This window comes from Hyperolius riggenbachi, chromosome 1, assembly GCF_040937935.1.
Source record: "Hyperolius riggenbachi isolate aHypRig1 chromosome 1, aHypRig1.pri, whole genome shotgun sequence".
Lineage (NCBI taxonomy): Eukaryota > Metazoa > Chordata > Amphibia > Anura > Hyperoliidae > Hyperolius > Hyperolius riggenbachi.
The window spans coordinates 443,488,094-443,510,232 of record NC_090646.1 but is presented as its reverse complement, the minus strand read 5'-3'; the positions used below and the strand labels follow the sequence as shown (position 1 = coordinate 443,510,232).

At 45.2% G+C, this 22,139-nt stretch overlaps 2 protein-coding genes across 5 annotated transcripts in view; one reads left to right on the top strand and one right to left on the bottom strand.

Moving 5' to 3' along the window:
- GUCD1 (guanylyl cyclase domain containing 1) overlaps positions 1 to 7,146 on the bottom strand; it is a 26,344-nt gene extending 19,198 nt beyond the window's left edge. Inside the window, exons 1-2 of the mRNA XM_068238295.1 lie at positions 6,913 to 7,146; positions 5,702 to 5,786 (exon numbers count right to left, since the gene is read on the bottom strand). Coding sequence (XP_068094396.1) covers positions 5,702 to 5,786; positions 6,913 to 7,066 — 239 coding nt within the window. The 5' untranslated portion in view covers positions 7,067 to 7,146. The remainder of the gene's footprint in view (positions 1 to 5,701; positions 5,787 to 6,912) is intronic.
- Positions 6,946 to 22,139, top strand: SNRPD3 (small nuclear ribonucleoprotein D3 polypeptide). Of its 4 annotated transcripts, none has more exons than XM_068238298.1 (4): positions 6,946 to 7,198; positions 11,404 to 11,550; positions 19,821 to 20,013; positions 21,970 to 22,139. In XM_068238298.1, the coding sequence occupies exons 2-4, from the start codon at positions 11,425 to 11,427 to the stop codon at positions 22,029 to 22,031; spliced, it is 381 nt and encodes a 126-aa protein (XP_068094399.1). In that variant the 5' UTR covers positions 6,946 to 7,198; positions 11,404 to 11,424; the 3' UTR covers positions 22,032 to 22,139. The 4 variants fall into 4 exon arrangements, with proteins under 4 accessions (XP_068094399.1, XP_068094397.1, XP_068094398.1 ...); XM_068238296.1 differs by lacking the exon at positions 6,946 to 7,198 and adding an exon at positions 8,668 to 8,776; XM_068238297.1 differs by lacking the exon at positions 6,946 to 7,198 and adding an exon at positions 8,695 to 8,787.

Sequence of the window (22,139 nt, the reverse complement as noted above, 5' to 3'; positions counted from 1 at the left end):
AGCTGTCGCCGACGTTCCTCCTCCCCCCGCCGGAAGCTCCATTTACCACAATGGAGGTTGCTGTCGCTAGTCCGCGTACTCACGCGAAACTTTCAATCGCACGGCGACATGAGCGACGGGCGACAGTTCGGGGTGCGCGCGCGTGCGACGGCCCAGATTCACGGGCGACCTGTCGCCGCAACACGCGCGCGCCGCGTGTTGAGGTGACAAAAGTCCCTCGTGAGTATGGGCCATAAGGGTCCAAGGCTTTTGGTTTGTCTGATGTTCTACTCTCCAAATGCTGTCCCAAATACTCTCTTTCCTACATCCCCTCCCCCATCTGCTAAACTGGGGGAGAGCAGTGGCAATAACGGCATTGCTGTCCCTCCAATCAACAACAAAAGGAAGGGGTGATGAGTCCAAGTGTCATGCCTCCCCTCTGAGAATTGACCATAGTGGTCATGAGCTGATGGAGACCAACATGCTAGCCTCAGTGTAACATTATTACTTGAACCTCAGGGGGTCCTAGAATTGGGCATTTGGTGGGTGGGTGGGTGGGGGGGCAGTGTCATGATAGTGGAGGGAGTGGTTGGAATAAAAAATGCATTGCTAGGCTGAGGTTTATATATTCCAATTTGGGAGAACGCAGCTCTGTTATTCAAATGCCTGTACAGAAAGTAACATCAAAGTACCCTATACAGCTTTGCCACACCGCTCGAGGGAATATGTTCTCAGAATACAGAAAATTTACCATGGTATACTAGCGCTCAGTAGTATGTTATTGTAACAAAAAGTCCAGGTTAAATAGACAAATTCAAAACCAAACCAAAGTCTATACATTCGTTTGTGACCAGCTGTCATTAGATATGTATCCTCGGCTTCGCTCAAATAGAAAACAGAAGAAATGACAGTAGTATATTATCGTTTAAACATAGGGTATTTCTCAATAATCCTCCACCACACATTCCTCTCAAAGTACAGTACTTGTAAACTCTGTCACCACCAGCTTCATGCAATATTGGTTTGCGCTCACAAGAGTCTGTTGCTAACCATTTTCAGATGGCTAGCACTTTGATGAGTCACAAGACAAAACACGTAAGGCGGAGCTTGTGAGTCAGTGACGTAAAGATGTAAACGGAGGATCTGTTTTACCCTGAGAGGCGGCTGCCTATGTTTTTAACAAAGCACTTTGTATTCTACAACCATGTGAGTAAACTACTGTGCAAGCGCATGGCCCATGGAGAGGAGCAGCTGACAGTTGGTGAATTCACCGCCTTCAGCTGCTCATAGAAAAGAGAAGAGAGGCCTTCTATGTACTTTTTGGAGTTTTAAAAATGTTCTGTGGGCTCTGGATGCATTATATTGGTACGCTGGGGTGAGTCAATCCTAAGGCACTTTTACAATGGCATGAAAATCGTTCCACTTAGCAGAGAGCAAAGAACCGTAAGCAATCGGTTCCTATTAAGCAATAGGATTTGTTAACATCAATCCACATGTAATGAATCCATTCGCTGCTTTAGGCTAATTTCACACCAGGACGTTGCGTTAGAGGGGGCGTTAAGGTCGCATAACGTCCCCCTAACTCAACGCTTGGTGGTGCTGGATCTGGACGTCAGAGTGAGCCGCGTTGTGCAGCTCACTCTGGCGTCAGTGATGCCGTGATGTGCACTCTTGTGCGCATGCGGCATCACGTGGTCCCGCCGGCCAATCGCCGCACAGAGCGGCTGCTCCAGGAAGTAAACACTGCACGTCATAACGTGCAGTGCATATTAATTAGCCATGTGCCTGGCCGCTCTCCGCTCCTCCCCAACATTACTGAGCATGTGCAAGCAGTCTAACACGGCTCAGCCGCGTCCAAAGTACTGCATGCAGTACGTTGTCTTGTGACGCAGCGTTACAATGTAACGCAACGTCCGCACTGTGAACAGCCCCATTGATTTTTCATTACTGTGCGGTGGGCTGCGTTACAGGCTGCTCTAACGTGCGCCTGTAACGTCCCACTGTGAAACCAGCCTTAAGGATGTGTTCCACACAATTTTTCTGGATTGACCTGACATGACGGATGGTGACTGAAGCTGACGGAATCAATGCCAGTGTGCCCATTATCACAAGGCTGCTCGTCTTGTGCATTTTGTAAGATACTCATTCAGGTCCCTACACGGAACAAATGCCGCTATACCGATCACAGGCGCCCAGTAGAAGCATCTCAAGCTCCCATTGATTGCAGCAGACCAACGGGAATCCTCTCTCCCCAGGGAGGATTCTCAATGGTTCACTAGTTTTCAATAAGCCAATGGGAACCTGTGATGATTCTTCTGGGACCTCAGAATTGTTATACTGGCGTTTCCAGCATGCAGAAACCTTAATAGACAGCGGCAGCTGAGGATGCGAACGGACGGCGGCGGAACACACAGAGCTGGTAGTGGATGCAACAGATTGGAAAACCGGATGAAAAACTGATGCACAATGTAAGAAACTGATCTGTTTAAACAGAAAATTGATACAATTTGATGGGATCAGTTATAGCGTGAATCCAGCTAATTAGCAGAAACAGATGGAGAGGACAGAGGATAGACTATGAGACCGGAGGACTATACACATGATTGTATAGCTGGTTTGAAAATAGTCAGCAACAGGTTCTGGTCAGCGAGCACAAATACTGCATGAAACGGTTGGTGACTGGGTTTGCACTTTTAGAGGAGTGTGTAGTAGAGGAATATAGAGAAGCACCTTATGTTTAAACCAGGGGTTCTCAAACTGGGTGCCGCAGCACCCTGGTGTGCCTCGGGCACCTTTCAGGGGTGCCTCGGCATGCATCTCGATTCCTTATGCAAAGCCATGGTTAATTAATACTAAGCTGATGTTTACCTTTGTCAACCAGACACTACCAAGTGTTGTTAATGATCAATTAAAAAAAAGGAAGCACAAAATCAGTCATGTAAGCAATTATGCAGTAAGGCAAAGTCAACTGGTCAAACTTCATATTTTACGGATCTGACTTCAGGAAACTAACAACTGCATACTATGACTTATATTCTAAAGGTGCGTACTACTGTTTAAACTTCCTGTCAGCACAGGAAGAAGTGAAGCCTGCCGGAACCCAGCGGAGAAGGAGCAGCGGGGATACGCGCCGGCCGGATCAGGTAATGTATTGCCGCTAGCGTCGGTCGGACATTCGAACGCCGCTATCGACGCACTCCTGACCCGCCGGTGATCGAGCAAAATCTTCCGCACGGACGGATCGACGGGAACGATCGATTTCAGGCAGAAGTCGATCGTTCGGTCAACATTTGCGCAACGATTTCACTGCAGATTCGATCACAGTGATCAAATCTGCTGTATATCGGCAGGAAAATCGCTAAGTGTATGGGCCCCTTTAGATAGGATCTAATAAACACTCATGCAGAAACCCTTAAAGGACAGCTGAAGTGAGAGAGATATGGAGGATACAATATTTATTTCCTTTTAAAAGATACCAGAGCTGAACTAACTAGGAGAAACGGGGAGAGCGGGCATCTACTGCAAGCTATCCTGATGCCTACTGCTACCCCGTTCTCCTTTGTCCCCCTCCTTTCCTACTTAAATGCCCCGACTGCCTCTTCCAGGTTGAGCATTAGTGCAGAGGCGCCGGCCCGGCTGCGCACGTCCTACATTGTGGTGGGCATCTGGACAGCTTGCAGTACATGCCTGCTTCCCCGCATTTTTCCTAGTTAGTTTGGCTCCGATATCCTTTAATGGACAACTGAAGGGTGAATATGGAGGCTGCCATATTAATTTGCTTTTAAACAATACCAGTTGCCTGGCAGCCGTACTGATCTATTTGGCTGCAGTAGTGTCTGACTAACACCAGAAACAAGCATGCAGCTAATCTTGTCAGATATGACAATAATGTCAGAAATACCTGATCTGCATATCCTTGTTCAGGGTCTACGGCTAAAAGTATTATGCTGGGAGTACACGGAGCAATCCGGCGGCTCGATTAGCCGCCGGATCGACTCCCGCGGCTTCCCGGATCGATTCCCGCTCATCCCCGCGGGCGCTTCCTTATTTTCCGCTCGATTCCCCGCGGGTATCGAGCGGGGAATCGATCCGCGCAGTCATCGGACCTGTCGGATATTATCAATCGAGCCATCAGCGGTTCGATTGATAAGGAACTATCGCTCCGTCTATTCCCAGCATTAGAGGCAGAGGATCTGCAGGACTGCCATTTAACTGGTATTGTTTAAAGGGAAATAAAAATGTAATCTTCCACAGCCCTCTCACTTCAGTTGTCCTTTAACCTCCTTATCGGTGACCCTGAGTCAGACTCGGGGTTGGAAATCCACAGCTCAGAGCGGTAACCACGAGCCTGAATCGTGGTAGCCACCAGGAGGTTATTGCAGAACATAGTGCACAGCGGGCATTTCAACTCACCTCCCCCAGGAGCCAGACGTCGGCAGCCATTCTTCTTCCTGTCCTCGGAGGCTCTGGATCCCTGTGGTAAGATTGCCATTTCATGAGACAGATGGCAATCTCACTATGGGGTACAGTGCCATCCGGAGGACGGAAGGAGAACTGCAGCACTGGATCCCAGGAAGATGAGTAAGTGTGGCGGAGCAGTGCTTTTCAGCGCTGCTAGATTTGGGCGCAGCCGGCGCCTCCATAGACTTCAATAGGAATCATTCCTATTGAAGCGCTCAGTGAGTAACGTCGGCTCCGTCAGAAGACAGAGCCGAAGTTGCTTAAAAACATAATAATTCGGCCTCCAGCAATCGCTGGAAGCCGAATTATTTCATTCCCCCACTATCCATGTCGGCCTGGAGGGGGAATAGTAATTAAATCGGCCCGGACTTGTGCAGAAGCAGGATCAGCTATATACCGCTGTATCCTGCGCCCAAGTCTACCGGCGCCGATTTCAAATGTACGCAAGTGTGGGGGCTGCTGCAGGCTCTCTGGGGGTATGATTGTTTTCTTGCTTTTATGGTCTAAAAGCACAAGAAAAAAATTGTCCCACTTTTAGACCCTAAAATCAGGAAAGGGCCCGGGGACCACCAGAGAGGTTAGGCAATACCAATTGCCTGGCATCCTGCTGATCCTACTTTTAGCAACAAGATTAGCTGCATGCTTGTTTCTGGTGTGTGGTTATTCACACACTACTGCAGCCAAATAGATCAGCAAAACTGCCAGGCACCTGGCATTGTTTAAAAGGAAATAAATATGGCAGCCTCCATATTTTTCACACTTCAGGTGCCCTTCAAACTAGGTTCACAGCGTTACACCTGTGTCTAACAGAAACGCAATGAAATGAAAAAGTAGCACCGCACATTATACGACCTTTAAGAGGCTTACATACAGTGAAGCATACAGTTAATGAAAAGTACCAGTATGCTTCACTGCCTCTGTTAATGCAGATGTTATGCAGTGTATTGGGATCCTGTAGTACGTTGGATCCCAACGCACCGCATGCACTGTGAATGTTCCATAGACTTACTATTACAGTGCGACTTTCTGAGTTAAGATGCCAGCATAAAGTCCCACAGTGAACCTAGCCTCAAAGCTATGGATCTTTATAATAAATTATTTTATAGTGAAAATGATTATTTCTCATTTGCAGGCAAGACACTTGAGTTTCTAAATTACAATTAGAAATATTATTGTCTGGCACACCATTTGTCCAGTATAAGATACTGTAGTGTATAGCAAGCTAACTCTAAAATATTTTACCTACTACAGAATGACTTACTGCAGGACCATGCGGGCACACGCCAAGCCACAATCCCAGTGGTAAAATTGCTGGATGAGAGGAACTTTTAGCTGGACGTGATCACCTAAAATAAAATATAAAGTGAATTAGCTGGGATTCAAAATTTGAAAGGGGAAGAGTATGTGCAAGCTGTGCATGTAATTGTGAGGCTGGGAGCACATGTTTTTCTGTGCACTTTCTGCACAGGAAATGGAGAACCTAGAAAATGAAAAATTATCTCCTAGGAGAAAACTCAGGTGAAAAAGTTAATTGCATATGGGTCTTGGTGTGCAAAAAACTCATGCAGAAAACACGCACAGAAAACTGACAGACAAGTGTTCTCCCAGCCTGAGAGAATTGGTGTAGCTGTGCATAAGGCTCCTTTTCCACTAGGTAATGTGATCACATGCACAATAGCGCTACAATGGCATTTGCTTCCACTTCCACTACCTGTGATTTTGCATTGAACCATCGATCGAATGAAAAATCCTGCAGGCCAGTGATTGTGATTCCAACAAAAAGGAATCAAACTAATGGAAATTAGTACTGCGATTTACATGTTAATCGCGGTACTGTTGCGGTCAGCAAAACAGCCATGATCTGCTTATTGTAGAAGCACGCAGCTAGTGGAAAAGGAGCCCAGGGCCTCGTTCAGATTATTTAGCGCAGATGGCTATGTGATCGGATCGTAACGAGTACGATCGCACACCATCTGCGCTACTGATCCCATTCACTGTAGTGAATGGGATCAGCGCTGCGATTCCCCAAAAAAATGCATGCAACAGTGCAACAGCACATTGCACTGCTGCATCAACCATTTACCATCTTTCACATTGTGGCACTGGTTATCTGTGCGTTTAGGTCTTTTGTACGTAATGGGGGTAACGCTGTAACATAAGAAATTTACCCGTTTTCTTTTTAAACAGCCAGTCAGATTAATTAATAAAAAATTCTGCTATAATTTGTTGGGATTCTCTTTAATCTGATTAGGTTTTCAAGTGGAAAGCAGCAGAGTGGAAATGTATTTTTTTCTCTAGCATTAAGCCTATACAGTATTATATGTACTGCTGTGACTCTCATTGTGCAGCCATGCTGGGGCAGAGACTGGCAGCAGGAGACATGGGTGTTATGCGCACTGACGGCTCTGCCAGCACAAATACAGCGTCTCTAACGGATCCAGCATTACAAGCACTACGGGCAGAAATACTGACAGTTGTCGGTGAGCTGAGATACAGCAGCAGCAGAATGCAGCGGGTTTTGCCCCCCGCCACTGTCGCCATTTCCTGGGCTCTTCATGACGGCGTCACAGCCTTCCGTAACCTCTGGGCTTCCCTCATATCGGTCACCGGTCTCTGTCTGTCGCATCCGGGGCGGAGGAGTACTACACGGAAATCGGGATCCCCAGTCCAGAGTACTCAAACTACGCCTACCCGGACACGTCACTGACCTGAGGGCGGGGCAAGCCTGAGAGCGCAGGGAGGTTACAGGCGTGTGTTGGTTGGTAGTCCTGTACTAGAATTATTCAGTACTACTATGCAAAATAGAAATGTGCCTTCTTAATGCGGAACTGAATATTAAAGAAAAAAAAGTGTGCTTTCTGATTTTGAAAAATGTTGGCGATGTTTAACCACTTAACATCTCAGTCGTTTTCAGCTTATGCATCCGAGCAATGTTCACCTCCCATTCAATAGCCTATAACTTTATCACTACTTATCACAATGAACTGATCTATATCTTGTTTTTTCCGCCACCAATTAGGCTTTCTTTGGGGGGTACATTTTGCTAAGAGCCACTTTACTGTAAATGCATTTTAACAGGAAGAATAAGAAAAAAAATGAAAAAATTCATTATTTGTCAGTTTTCGGCCATTATAGTTTTAAAATAATACATGCCTCCATAATTAAAAATGCAGGAAATCTTGAGCTGTTCTCACTGCAAGGCATGAGTACTGTAAGGCCTCATTCACACCTAAAAACGAAAACGCAAGGTTTTTTGTGTGATTTCCCCTCCCGGTGCTCCACGTTTCTGGTAAAAGCGCTTTTCTAAGTGCTTTTCCAGAGCAGTTTTGTAATTCACTCCCTGACGAACGAAATCGCTGCACAAAGTGATTTTTTTTGTGTTTGCGTTTTTCCTATATCTTCCATTGAGGCAAAATCGACCCAAAAATGGTACAGGCACCGCTTTGCTGCACGCACTGCACACGAACCGCGCTGAATAGAACCTTCTCATAGAGATTCATTACACAAGCGTTTTGTGTGTGACTTTAAAAATCGCCTGCGCTTAAAAAAGGCCGAAAACACCCCTAGTGTGAACGAGCCCTTTAAGGCCTAGTGCACACCGAGCGGATCTGCCGGCCACATCCGCCTGTAAACACGCTTGGCTAATATATTTCAATGGGCTGGTGCACACCGGCGGTTTGAGGTTTATAGCAAACCGCAAACGTGCCTCCTGCTGCACGTTTGCGGTTTGCTAAAAACCTCAAACCGCCGGTATGCACCAGCCCATTGAAATACAATAGCCAAGCGGATTTACAGGCGGATGCGGCTGGCGGATCACATCCAAATCCGCTCGGTGTGCACTGGGCCAAATCTCTGCAATCCGCACCCAAAACCGCTAGCGTTTTGTGGATCTGCTAGCGGTTTTGGTGTGACTGGGCCATAGACTGATATTTGAGATAAAAATCAACGCACCCTTCATTGGCAACAAAACCAACACATTTTTTTAAAGAGAACCCCACAACCAACACTGACAGCAGCGTAGGGGTGGTTGATCAGAAGCAAATAATTCCTGGTTGCTGCAGAATAATCCAAATTTTAGGTGTAAATTAATACAGGAAATTTGTAGAGTACATAATCCTGCATCAAGTCTAACTTGCTTGCATTTCCCTGACTATTGTCTACCGGCAGCCAGGCAGCATAGTTCTGCGCAGACGGAACTCAAGATGCCGGAACTAAGTTTCCGACAGATCTTATTATCCGGGGGCATGTACCGGCGTAACAAAAGCAGGACACTTCCGGTGCGTGTTGCATTGTGGGGCAGGCGGGACGCCATTAGATCGTACAGACACGCGAGGAAGTGAGTATTGTGTAGGTATTGCCGGGTATGGGGTGAGGGTGTAGCGGGGGCGATTGAGCTTGTAACGGATGATTTGTGGCTGAAGTGGCGTCACTCCCACACGGCTGACTGGCTGCTCAGGGCGCCGCGGCTGGGTGCATCGTGAGAATGACTGATTCAATAAGGGCAGTACGCAAAGCAGACGCTTGTAAGAAAGGGAAACATTTATGCTTTATTTTGCCATGAAATAGAGAAAACGCTTGGCAAATGTTATTTTCATTCAAAAGTAATCAGTAGTAGGGGATAATTCACTCGGTCATTGGCTAATTCGACACCACACTGGCAATGTCTGTGGTGTCCCTAGCACTATCTGGAATACATTGGGGAGGTGCTGTAACAGCTGTATTTAGGCAGGAAATATCAGAGGAGGTTAAGTTACTAGGTGCCTGGGGTCTGACTACTATGTAGCTGACCCCCATTTTGGTGGTAAGTTATTTTAGGGTGATGTTAGTGTTTAGGAGGGGGGGGGAGAGCGTTACTGTGACAGTTAGGGTGTTAGTAGAATATCTTGGTAATATCCCGGTGCCCAAATTGTTGGATGCCACCAGTAAAGTGCTGTAGTTTGTGTTCAGCTTTGCAGTTAGCACTTTTTCAGTGTTATAAACAGACGTTGATTGTCCTTTTCAACTGTTTGTGGGTTCATAAACTGAGGAGTCGGAGTTGGAATCGGAAGATTTTTGTACCGACTCCACGGCCCTGGTACAATCTGTCAGGCAGACTGTACACACGCACTACTGGAGAACGACCGCCCAGCTAGAGGGTCTGACAGACTCGTCGTTCTTTTGTAGTGCGTGTACGCACCTTAAAGCCTCATCTACACGGGTAGATGAGGCTGCGATCCGGCTGCTTGATTAGCCGCCGGATTGCCTCTTCGCGTGCCCGCCGCGTCCCCGCTCGCGCCGCATTCGATTCTGCGCTGGCGCCGCTTATCTTCCGCTCGATTCCCTGCCATTGTCCCCTCGCGGGGAGCGAGCAGGGAATTGGCGGTGCGGAGATCCGTCCTGTCGGATCTTATCAATCAAGCGATTGATAAGGAGCATCGCGGCCGCATCTACTCGTGTAGATGCGGCTTAAGATTTTTCTGTTAGATTTTCTGTAATTAGATTATTTTCTGTAAAGTACTGGTAGAGACTGGTCATTATCTCTGGTGCATTGTCTTCTGGTTATCTCTTGCTGAGTAGAACAATGCCTAATTGCTCGGCAGATCGCAAGATAGATACATTTCCAACATGTTGAACTTTATCTATCTGGCAGGTAAATCTAACAGAAAATTGTATGGTGTGTACTAGGCATTAGGTCACTCACATGTGCTCTAGCAAGCTCCTGATCTCTGTCTGAATAAGGCAAGACTTCTCTAGCAAGTCTGATAGCTCGAATAACATTTCTAATCATAATAGTCCAGAGGCTGTAATGCTGGGAATACACCATGCGTTTTTGCAACAGATAGATGGGTTCGATAAATAATTTCTGCCATGTCCGATCTTACATTTGATCGTTTTGCTGCTTTATTTCTGATAGAAGTGAATGGAAAAAAAGATAAGAAAAACAAGCGCAAGATAAGAGAATCGAGAGGCTAAAACGATTGAGCGGCAGAAATGCATTGTGTATTCCCAGCATAACAGAGGGGGATGACTGGCTAGGCAGAGGGCACCTGAACTGCCGTCCATGACATCACTATAGAACCGTGCATTGTATCTGTCTACAAAGCATAGTGACCTCTTCCCCTGTTTAGTGCTTCTCTGTGCCTCCTAATCAGGTACATTTCAGTTTTGCATAGCGTTTTAGTAAGGGGGCTTTTTGGTTCTTTTTAGCTCCGTACACTATCCTAGGAGTTCTGGGTCACCATGAGCTTGCTGGGCAATCTCTAACTGGGTGTTTCAAGTCCTACCACATAGAGCCACATTAATCCATGCCATGCACTGATGAGGACCATACAGTCTGTATGCACATTGGATTATTGTGACATTGTACAATTAAGCTGAGACTTATTACATTCCAGTAATGCTGGCTATGTTAGAGACTGATGCAAGCTGCTGCTGCAGAATAGATACAAAAGTGCTTACATGTTTGGGACACAAGGCTGCAGCATGGAAATATATCAGGGCTGTGGAGTCAGTACAAGAATCATCCCACTCCTCAATTTATGAAACCACTGACTCAACTCCAGGTACCCAAAAATTATTCTGACTCCACAGACCTGAAATGTGCAGAACAGCCTGCATCTGCTCACATGCCAAGCACCATGATAGTGTGTGTATCAGGAGCTGTTAGAACCCAGCACTGACAGAAGCCAGAAGTAGAAGACTGAGCCCAGCATGAACATTGGGTAGGGGTATACCTGCTGAGGAAGCTCTGAGCCACAGATCATCCCACAGGGAAATCAGTTACAAAATAATTATTTTGAAATAGATTCCCTGCAGATTTGATCACTTTGATCGCATTTTCTGGGAAGTGTATGGACATCTTTATACATTCTCTAAGGTGGACTTACTAAATGTAAAACCTTCTGTTGCCCAAAGTGTAGCATGTTCTTCAGAAATGCTTTGTGAATCTTGCACTAACTTGCTTTTTTCTTTTTCTCCTATTAGCTCATATCTTTTATATCCAAGATGTCTATCGGTGTACCCATCAAGGTTCTGCATGAGGCAGAAGGTCACATTGTGACTTGTGAGACAAATACAGGCGAGGTGTACCGTGGGAAGCTCATCGAGGCAGAGGATAACATGAACTGCCAGGTATGTCTTACATGTATTCTGTATACTGGTTATGTGACTCTACCCATTAGGGCAGCCCCCTTCTTCAACACCTTCAAGAAGGCCCTCAAAACTCACCTTTTCACTCTGGCCTACCACCCCTCACAATTGCTCTAAACCCACAGCTGAACTCTGGTCCCCTACCTCTCGTGTGCCTACTTCTCCCTCTAGATTGTAAGCCTTTGGGCAGGGTCCTCCTCCTTTTGTGTCCTACCTGATCATGCACCTCCATTACTGTGAACCCATGCTATGCATCTGAGTGAACTTAACTTTCCTAATCTCCGTGCTCCATCCAGTGACTGACTAAGCATTACCTTGTACTCATACTGTGCTGCATGATCTGGTCTCTTTTGTATTCAGGTATTGTAATTTTGCTGTATGTCACCCCTAAATATTGTCTGTAACCTAAACTAATGTCCAGCGCTGTGTAATATGTTGGCACTTTATAAATACAATTAATAATAATAATAATAGCCGTGCTTAATGCATAATCAAAACAGCAGTGTCCATGTTCAGTCCTAGACTATTCATTTTTTCACTATGTTAAATTTTCCATTAACGCTCAGTCCTTTATTTTTGCAATTTTAAACTTATTGTGTACCAAAAAAAAAGTCTACACATAACGAAGGCTTTGTATGCACATCAGATGGATCTTAAAGGAGTCATCAGGGGAGAAATAGTAAAATAAGTGGTACTTACCGGGGGCTTCCTCCAGCTCCAAGCACCCAGGACGTCCCTCTCCGCAGCTCTGCCCACAGCCGTTCGCCACAGGTCCGTCCCGGTCCCCGGCAATGACGCCAGATCGACCTCCAGGTCGCTCTGTACTGCGCCTGCGCGAGCGACGCTGTTAATCACCGCCACGTGGGCCGGAGCGGACTGCGCAGGCGCAGCAAGTAGTGTAGCTGGCTGAAATCGATTCACAATCTGTTTGCAGTAAAGCCAGCCATACGATAGCTCTCTGATCAGATTCGATCAGAGAGGGATCTATCTGTTGGTCGAATCTGATGGCAAATCGACCAGTGTATGGTTACCTTTAGCTGAGGTTGTCTCTGAAAAGAATCTAGCGCGCGCACACCAGCCTCAGATCCTCCTTTATTCTCCTTATCTCTCCCACTCTGTCATGTACCATGCCAATGGATCATATTGCTAGCCTGCAGGCTGTATGTGTATGAACGTAAGCTAGCCCTCATGCTGGGGATACACAGTACGTTTCTGTACCGTGTATCGACCAGCTGATCCGGCCAGCTGATAATATTCAGCTGGCCCGATCAAGCCGCTCGACCCCCGCCCGCTCGATCCCCGCCGGCGGACAATGGCAGGGAATCGAGCGCTGATAAGGAAGCGGGGGCGAGCGGGAATCGATCCGCGGGGCTGGGGTCGATCCGGCGGCTAATCAAGCCGCCGGTCGACCCGTGTATTTCAGGCATTAGACCTGAGACTCGCTACCGTGTTTCCCCTAAGTAAGACATCCCCTGAGAATAAAACCTAGCAGGCATTTCAAGAATGCTTGGAATGTAAGGCATCCTCCGAATTTAAGCCCTAGCAGCAGCCCACATGACACCAGCAAGTCACGCTCAATACAAAGCCTGGATACAGGAGAGAAGCAGTATAATGTGAGTTCTACACAGTCCTATATATGTGTCCGGCAATTTGTGTTTTTGTTGGAGCCAGCCCTCCTGATCTGTTGTGGTGATAAGCATCACCTGCACTTCACCTCTTCCCGGGACACACACAGTTGCACAGCTTATCCTATCATAGCTCTAGGGAGACTGACAGTTATGTGCCTGCAAGAAATAAACTCTTACCAACATGATCAGCACAATCAATTTCTTATAATTGAGAGCCAATATCTGCAAACCACAAGCTCTGTGTATGTTGCACATGGCATACAGTATGTACATTTTGTATAGGAAAAATACCAGTGTGTTTGCCCAAAAATAAGACATCCTCTGAAAATAAGCCCTAGCACATATTTTAAAGCAAAAATTAATATAAGTTCAATTTCAAAGGGAATAAGCGCTCTAAGATACTTGTCCTTCAATCAGCAGAGGGTAAATAGATGAGAAAAATAGACCCCCCCCCCCCCCCCCCCCTTTCAGGGGGAGACTCACCCGATCCTTCGGCCACCTGGGCCCGTTATCGCCTTTGGGGTATTAGCCACCCCACAGCCTCACTGGCAATCCGCTTCCTGCTGCTCCAGATCTGTGTGTGCAAAAAAGCAAGACAGAAGGGGCCTCCTCATAGCGTAAAAGCGTCTGGTTTTATTATAAAACGTCTTCAAAGTTAGATTAAAAACGTTCCTCCACATATGGAGTAAACAATAAAGCCAGCCCCAGTTGTACACATACAAAAGCTCCGCAGGGGCCCCTCAGCGTATAGCAAGGTGTACACCTCTGCCATTTAGCTCACCCACTCGATCCTACTGCAGTTCCCACTGGCTAAAAAATGGCAAAGTCCTCTGCCTCTTACACGCGCTAACCAGCCGCATCCGACTAGTGCTGTGCACCTAACGTAACTCCGAGGCTCCGCCCAACATTTCGTTGCCTTAGCAACTCCTCAGGGGCCCCTGCGGAGCTTTTGTATGTGTACAACTGGGGCTGGCTTTATTGTTTACTCCATATGTGGAGGAACGTTTTTAATCTAACTTTGAAGACGTTTTATAATAAAACCAGACGCTTTTACGCAATGAGGAGGCCCCTTCTGTCTTGCTTTTTTGCACACACATCTGGAGCAGCAGGAAGCGGATTGCCAGTGAGGCTGTGGGGTGGCTAATACCCCGAAGGCGATAACGGGCCCAGGTGGCCGCAGGATCTGGTGAGGCTCCCCCTGAAAGGGGGGGTCTGTTTTTTTCATCTATTTACCCTCTGCTGATTGAAGGACAAGTATCTTAGAGCGCTGATTCCCTTTGAAATTGAACTTTGATGGTGCACACATCTAGGAATAGCGCTCCCAAGGGTTGAATCGTTGAATATATCAAGGATTGGACTGTGGTCGATGCTTGGAGAGGGGTGTATTACCCTCAATTGATTGATCTTGTATTACTTTGTACATATATATACGAGCGCAGTATTTGGGTGCTTTCTTACATGGAAAAATTAATATAAGACTGTCTTATTTTCGGGGAAACACAGTAGTAGTGCTTTATTTTTTTTTATTAGCGCTTATGATTTGTAAAGCTCTTGCTAGTGTAATGCTATGGGTGATTTTTAGAAAATTACATCCTTCAAGTGGGTTCACACCCATAGCATTGTTAGCCAGAGCTTTTCAAATCCTAGGCACTCAGTAAAGTGCTGCTAGTGGGCCCCAAGCCTTAGAGATATAAGTAACATAAGATGCCTGCTTTGTGGTATCTGTACCTTATTACAACTGAGCTGGTAGCTGTCCAGTACTACTTTGCAGTCATTTTCTGCACTCTTTCTTAATCTTGATATCATTTAATGTCCTATCCTTGCTACTTCATGGCTGGTGGAGACAAGGGTGATGGTTAGGGCATGCAGGAGGGGGTGCAGTTAATGTCATGCTTATATACGTTGCCTTTTACAGCTGATAATTCAGCTTGCACTTGGGGAGGATTGATTTAATTTGTTTTGTTTTCAAATGTTTAATGCTACAATAAAAACACCTATTTAAAAGTAAATAAACCTTATTTAAAAGCAATGCCAGTTTAAAACATACCTGACGTGACACAAGAAAAATCATGGTATGTATAATGCTATTCCTACTATGAAAGTGCCTGAAATTACTTTGTTTGCCTGTACAGCAAGTTATCTATACAAATGAGCTTTTCAAATTTAACATGAATCCTGAAAAACATTTTTATCTGGCTGAGAAAAGATGGCAATTATATCATATGGTTATTTTTAGTTCTGCTTTAAAGGCATCCTGTAAAATGGGGAAGCTTACCCAAAAGCAGAGATCTAGTGCTCTAAAAGCTTTGCTTCTGGGGTATTAGAATAAGGGCAGTAAAAATCTGCAGGGAGGCAATTTATGCCTGGTACGTTTGAGTAGTTCATAGTGGCCATTGTGTCCTGTTACAGCAGGAACGCCATGGATTGGCAAAGCAATGCCTCACGTTACTTACGCATTGCATGCAGTCGTTGAAAAGCATGCTCCACTGTCACTGTGTACATTTTGCTGTAATACACTGCATTCAGTGCCTTTACCATGCTGTTATACTGCAATGCACCTGCCAAACTGTTATTGTCACTATAGGTGGTGCATTGTTATAAAGCAGTTGTTATGCTGCACCTTACATGGGCTTGTCAGTTCAATTTGTTGAGGTTGTATTTTGGGTAGGTGTGTGGCATAGAAATGCAGACATCAAACCAACAAACGTTGATTCCGGTGGTGCCGTCACTGACTAACTGTACATGGTTTATTGCAATAAGCCATGTACCGTTAGTCATTAAAGGTATCACCGGAATTGTTTGATGTCTGCATTTCTGCTCCTCTAACACCGGACCCCACTTAACTTGCTTGTATGGCATAGAGGTATTCAGGGGTTGCCTGCATGTTTTATAGGTGTTTTAGGCATTTGATTTGAATAAATGGAATGAATGCCAAATGTCGTCCGGTTGACGAATCTCTGATCCATCATTGGCTATGAATACCAAGCCAGCTTGCAGGGCATTTTCCTGCAGTGACGGTCTACACATGGGGTGAAATTAGAAAATCTGTGTCTGCCTGAATCCACATTGACCTGAAGATGGTAGCATGTGTAGGTTAGGAAAGCACAATAATAAATGGAAATAAAAAGGACCTGCAGAATAAAGACCTATAACAGTAAGATAATAAAAGGATTAAAGCACAGCTGTGGCTTTTAAAAGCACAAAAGCTAGATACCTCAGCAGTGGGGAAGCTTTGGGATCCTCCAGATCTGCTGGTCGTTGGGATCCTCTTCTTTTTTGTCTGCAATTCTGTCCATTAACACTTGACTGCAGATGCACGGACGACCTTCCGCAGTAGTGCCTGCACTCACACCAAATGGAGCCACTCAAATCTATTTGACAAGCCTTGTTGAATAGGTTCAGAGGGTCTCAACGCTGGATTGTTAAAGGGGGACGGGGGAGCCTCTAGATCAAGGGTCCCCAAACGTTTTGGGTCGAGGGCCGGGTCAACATACTTCAGACTACTGGGGGGCCGGAGTATACATAGTCTTTGCGGTCCAGACAGTGATGCATACTAAGGTGACAACCTTTCGGGCCAATTGGACAACAGTGTCACCTGATGTGGAATTAGATTGGAAACCAACTAATTACTGCTTTCTGGCTTCATTCTATATGCGGACCACCAATATTTAAAGATGTAGCTGACCGCATCTATAATCGTGTGTGTGTGTGTGTGTGTGTGTGTGTGTGTGTGTGTGTGTGTGTGTGTGTGTGTGTGTGTGTGTGTGTGTGTGTGTGTGTGTGTGTGTGTGTGTGTGTGTGTGTGTGTGTGTGTGTGTGTGTGTGTGTCGGTAAAAAAGCCTCAGGGGGCCACATTCGGCCCACGGGCCTTAGTTTGAGGACCACTGCTCTAGATTATCCAGAGGCTTTCCTCTAAGGTAAGTATCTAACTTTTACTTGTATGCTATTTCTGGGCTGCAAAATGCATAGCAAAAGCCTTGAGCAAGAAGACCCCACTGCGGTGTGAATTGCATGTGACCAATAAGGGGCAGCCCTATTCAGATTGAATACATAGATCCTCCAGGGAAGAGAGAGGTGCTTAAAACCAAAGGAAAAACATGGCATGAAATCAGAGACACCAGTTGCACATAGCTAGAGATCGTCCATAAGATACCAACACTTACAGCTTGCATGCACATTGTATGAAGCTTAGTATTTCGTCAAACTAAATTGGCAGTAAGTGTATTTGATTGGACCTGTTCCATGCTGCATACAGCCTGTATTATATTTACATTTAATTCTTAGCATCTCCTTGATCATCTGTATTCCAGCCATAAACGTGCAGATATGCTGGAACTATATCACATTTCTCCAGAGGAGGGCAGTATAAACCATTCCAGGTCTGAAAACCTTGGAATTCAAGATCACAATTTTGTTCAATACAACACAGATTTGACCTGATTTGTTTAAAGTACCCACTCTGATAAGTGGGTTTCTGTATCCAATTCAGCCTACCACTATTCTAACACAGATGCAGCTTAAATGCAAAAAACATTTTCTGGGAGAGGCTCTTCCTGGAGCACTTGAGATCTTGGAACCAGAAGAGCCACTGCAGTAGGTAGATGAGAGCTAATTAGATTAGTGGGCAATAGAAGAACGAAAATAAAACCTTAGTCGGAAAACTTGACTATTATGTGAGGAGGCCATTAGCGATGACCCCACATTTGATCTCAAGTGCACTTTAATGCTAGGTACACATGATGCAATTTTCTGACAGAGGCACTGACCGTGCCTCTGTCAGACGCTGAAGCGAATTTTTTTTGTTGTTGCTATATTTACCTATTCATTCGCTTCAGAAGTCTCATTAGTCGCAAACCGCTGCATCCCCGCTGAAAAGGGAGTGCTGCAGACCTCCCAAACCCCCGGGCAAACATTTACAACCAACTTGGATTTTGCCTCTCTGAGAGGCAGAGCTATGAGCTGTAGCTCTGCCTCTCCTGCCGTCAATCGCCGCCTCTCCCCGCCCTTCTCTGTGAAGGAAGAGTGAGAGGGGTGGGGAGAGGTGGCGATCCGCCGCGATTGACATCAGAAGAGGCAGAGCTACAGCAGAGAGCTCTGCCTCTTCAGGAAGCGCCGGCCAGATTCACCCCGGGGATTTGGGGGGTCTGCAGCCCTTGTTTCTCAGCCGGAATGCGGCAGTTTGTGGCTAATGAGTTCTGAAGCAAATTAAAGGTAAACATAGCAAAAAAAATTCACTTCAGACTCTCTTTAAAGCAGAATGTAAGTACAGAAATCAGCTCAGCATAAAGCGCAAGCATATCAGTAATGTTTAAATTAGACTATTTTGTTAGTGTATAGAACACCTTGAGTTTGCATCAGTCGGGGTTGTACTGGATGAATCCAGGTTTGGGGACACCAAGTAATCAGTCTGTGAACAAATAGTGGCAGAATAAAGGAAATAAATATGGCAGCCTCTATATACCTCTCACCTCAGGTTCACTTTAGGCATTTAAAAAATGCGGTGTGAAAATATCACCTAGGAGAAAGTTAATTGCATATGGGCCCCTGGGTCTGCAAAAAGTAAAGTTCCTTGACCCTACCGCCATTGCCCATATCTTTTTCCTTTTCATGGCTGCCCTCCTGTCCATGTAGGATTGAAGTCATGCTGCTCATAGAGATGCGGCGAACTGTTCGCCTGGCGAACATCTCTGGGGCTTTTACTATTTCCGGGTCGCACTGACCCGGAGTAGTACGCCTGCGCTGCCCGGCGGAGCGCGTCCTCTATCGCGCTGCTGTTGCCGGCACACTCTGCGCATGAGCGTAACGTTGTTCATGACGTCACGCACACGCGCAGAAAGTGCCCGGCAACAGGAACGCGATCTAGGACGCGCTCCGGCGGGCAGGTGTACTACCCGGAAGTAGTAAAAGCCCCAGGGATTTGGAGATGTTCGCCGGCGAACGGTTCGGGAACTGCTCATGCCCAATAGTACAAGGTTGCTCATACACAGTAGAAAAGGCAGTGCACAAGTGGCCTTGCATTACTGGGAATGTGCAGCCTGTACTTATGCATGCGCAGTGGATACTCGTACATGGAAATGACCAGTTATTTATTTGCGTAAATGTTTCATTGCTTGCTAACATTGCTAGCATTTCTCTGCTGAAGTCTAGTAAATTCATTCACGAACTTTGCCGGTGGCACCATTGCTGTCGATGTAGTGTCCCTTTACATTGTATTGGCTATAAATTGCTTCTTGAGAGCATTCTGCAGCTACAAAGTATTTTGGCTTTCTACGGCAAATGCTGTTACAAATGAATTGAAAGCAGGAATGCATAGTTGCTATAGGTTAATGCTAGCAATTGTCTGTATAACATGGGCCTAAAAAAGCTGTATGCCTTTAGTGGTACTCCTTCAGTGCTTTGGAAAAACTGGCCTATGTTAGCAAGTAACAAGCACAGTAGATAAAAACCCTGTTTGTTGCATAGGTGCTGTACACAATATACTAACTTTTGGTTATTTGCAGCAAAAACTTTCCACTCCAGTTTACATTAATGCATACACTTTTTTTATTTATTTTTTTTTCTTCTGTATGTCTATTTGTCAAGCTTTTCAGACACTTGATTACACTTTTTCTTATGCTGTTTCAGATGTCAAACATCACTGTTACATACAGGGATGGAAGAGTAGCACAGCTGGAGCAAGTCTACATCAGAGGAAGCAAAATCCGGTTCCTCATACTTCCAGACATGCTGAAAAATGCTCCAATGTTAAAGAGCATGAAGAACAAAAACCAGGGTTCGGGCGCTGGAAGGGGAAAAGCAGCTATTCTCAAAGCTCAGGGTAAGTATAGCCTGCTCATCACAGTAACGTTGGTCTTTTTTCATACTTAAATCTCGTTTATGTAACCTCTTAACTGAGCACTAAGAATCTGTTTTGCTGACGCAGCATTTTATTCAACATATTATTTAGCTGCAGTTCTACTCCAGGTTATATGGTGATCTGCGGTGTTGTGATTATGAAACTCCATTCTTTATAACTGAGCTGTGCCGAAACTGTAACTTTATATAAACCCAGACCAGCATTCACATAACAGGATTTGATCTCCACATCTGAAGCAGTTTACTGCTTATCAATTGATTTTACAGTATTAATCCTGAGCATATTACGTATGGTATGTCTAATGTGAATTTGTAACTGTACATGTTGATGTGCCAGGAACTGCACACTCATGAAAGTTTAAATGTAGAATCTAAGTTTTTAAGGAAAACCTACCTTTGCAGGTCAGCCATTTTGTTAAGATTTCTAGGATCAGTTTTGGTATCCACATATTGCAGAACCCTTGCTGCTATTAAAGTGGTCTGAAACTCAGCATTTCTTCTTTGCTTTAAAAGATTCCTTACAGCCAAACTACTAGCACAAACAGAAATTGCAGCAAAACCGCATTCAAACAGTTAAACACAGCACTCTTATTATCCTCATCCATAGAGGAGATAACATCTTTTGTTTACGTTCCTCAGTTGTTACATTGTGTGTTAGAACTCAAAACAAGCTTTCTCTGCTTCAAGCATGCACACAATTCAGAAGAGCTCATTAGAAGATTTTAATATATAATAAAAAGCAGCTTGAATAAAATGCAATGGCAGCTTTCAGAGCAGATAAACTGTACTTTCGGAATTTGTAAGCAGTTAATAATTTGCACAAAAGCAAATATACAGTGCTGCCCATAATCATTCATACCCTTGGCAAATTTTGACTTAGTTACTTTTATTCAACCAGCAATTAGTTTTTTGACGGGAAATGACATAGGTGTCTCCCAACAGATAATAAGACAATGTACAAGGGGCATTATTGTGGCAAAAAACTTTTCCCCGCTTCTATTTACATTTGAGCCAAACGTGTCCAGTCCAAAATTATTCATACCCTTCTTAATAATCAATAGAAAAGCCTTTATTGGCTATTACAGCAATCAAACGCTTCTTATAGTTGCAGACCAGCTTTTTGCATGTGTCCACAGGTATTTCTGCCCATTCATTTTTAGTTATGAGCTCCAAATCTTTCAGGTTGGGGGGTCTTCTTGCCATCTCCCTGATCTCAACTTAAGATGGCCCTGATCTGGCTATCATGCTGATCCTCTGCCCCTAAAACTTTTCATCCTAGACCCAGAACAAGCATGCAGCAGATTGGGTGTTTCTGACATTGTCAGATCTGACAAGATTAGCTGCATGCTTGTTTCAAGTGTGATTCACACTACTGCAGCCAAATAGATCTGCCAGGCAACTGGTATTGTTTAAAAGCAAGTAAATATGAGAGCCTCCATATTCTTCTCACTTCAGTTGTCCTCTAAGGGGGCTGGAGGAAGACCAGGTAACTATAACCTGAGACCTATTTGGTCTCGGGTTTTCTTTAAGGGCTTCTGCTCCTCTAGTCCCCAGGTCGTATGGGATGTGCCATCTTCTCCACGGACTGGCCGTATCTGCCAAACTTTGTAGTTCCTGGCAGTGTCTTGCGTGTGCTGCAATGCATGCCGGGAGAACCTCTGTGCTCGCATCCACAGACTAAACCTCCCGGCGTGTACGTGAGACACTGCCAGGAATTACAAAATTCGGCAGATGCGGCTAGTGCTTGGAGAAAATGGCAAATCTCATGCAGGCTGGGAGCCAGAGGAGCAGCACCCCATAGATAAGTAATGAGGGTCAGGTTTTTTCTTTAAGTGTTTTTGAAGTATGTTACATGGTTGGTCTCCACTGCTGGCTTGTAAATCAAGTTATATTAACGTTTCTTTTTTTTTCTCTTTAGTGGCAGCAAGAGGACGAGGTCGTGGAATGGGTCGGGGAAACATCTTCCAAAAACGGCGATAGCGATTTCCTCCTTATTGTATATTTTTATTTTACTTGTTCTGGATATGTATCTGCTGAAACGGCTTTTTTTTTTTTAAATTTTTGTTTAATAAACCTCTTTATATTGTC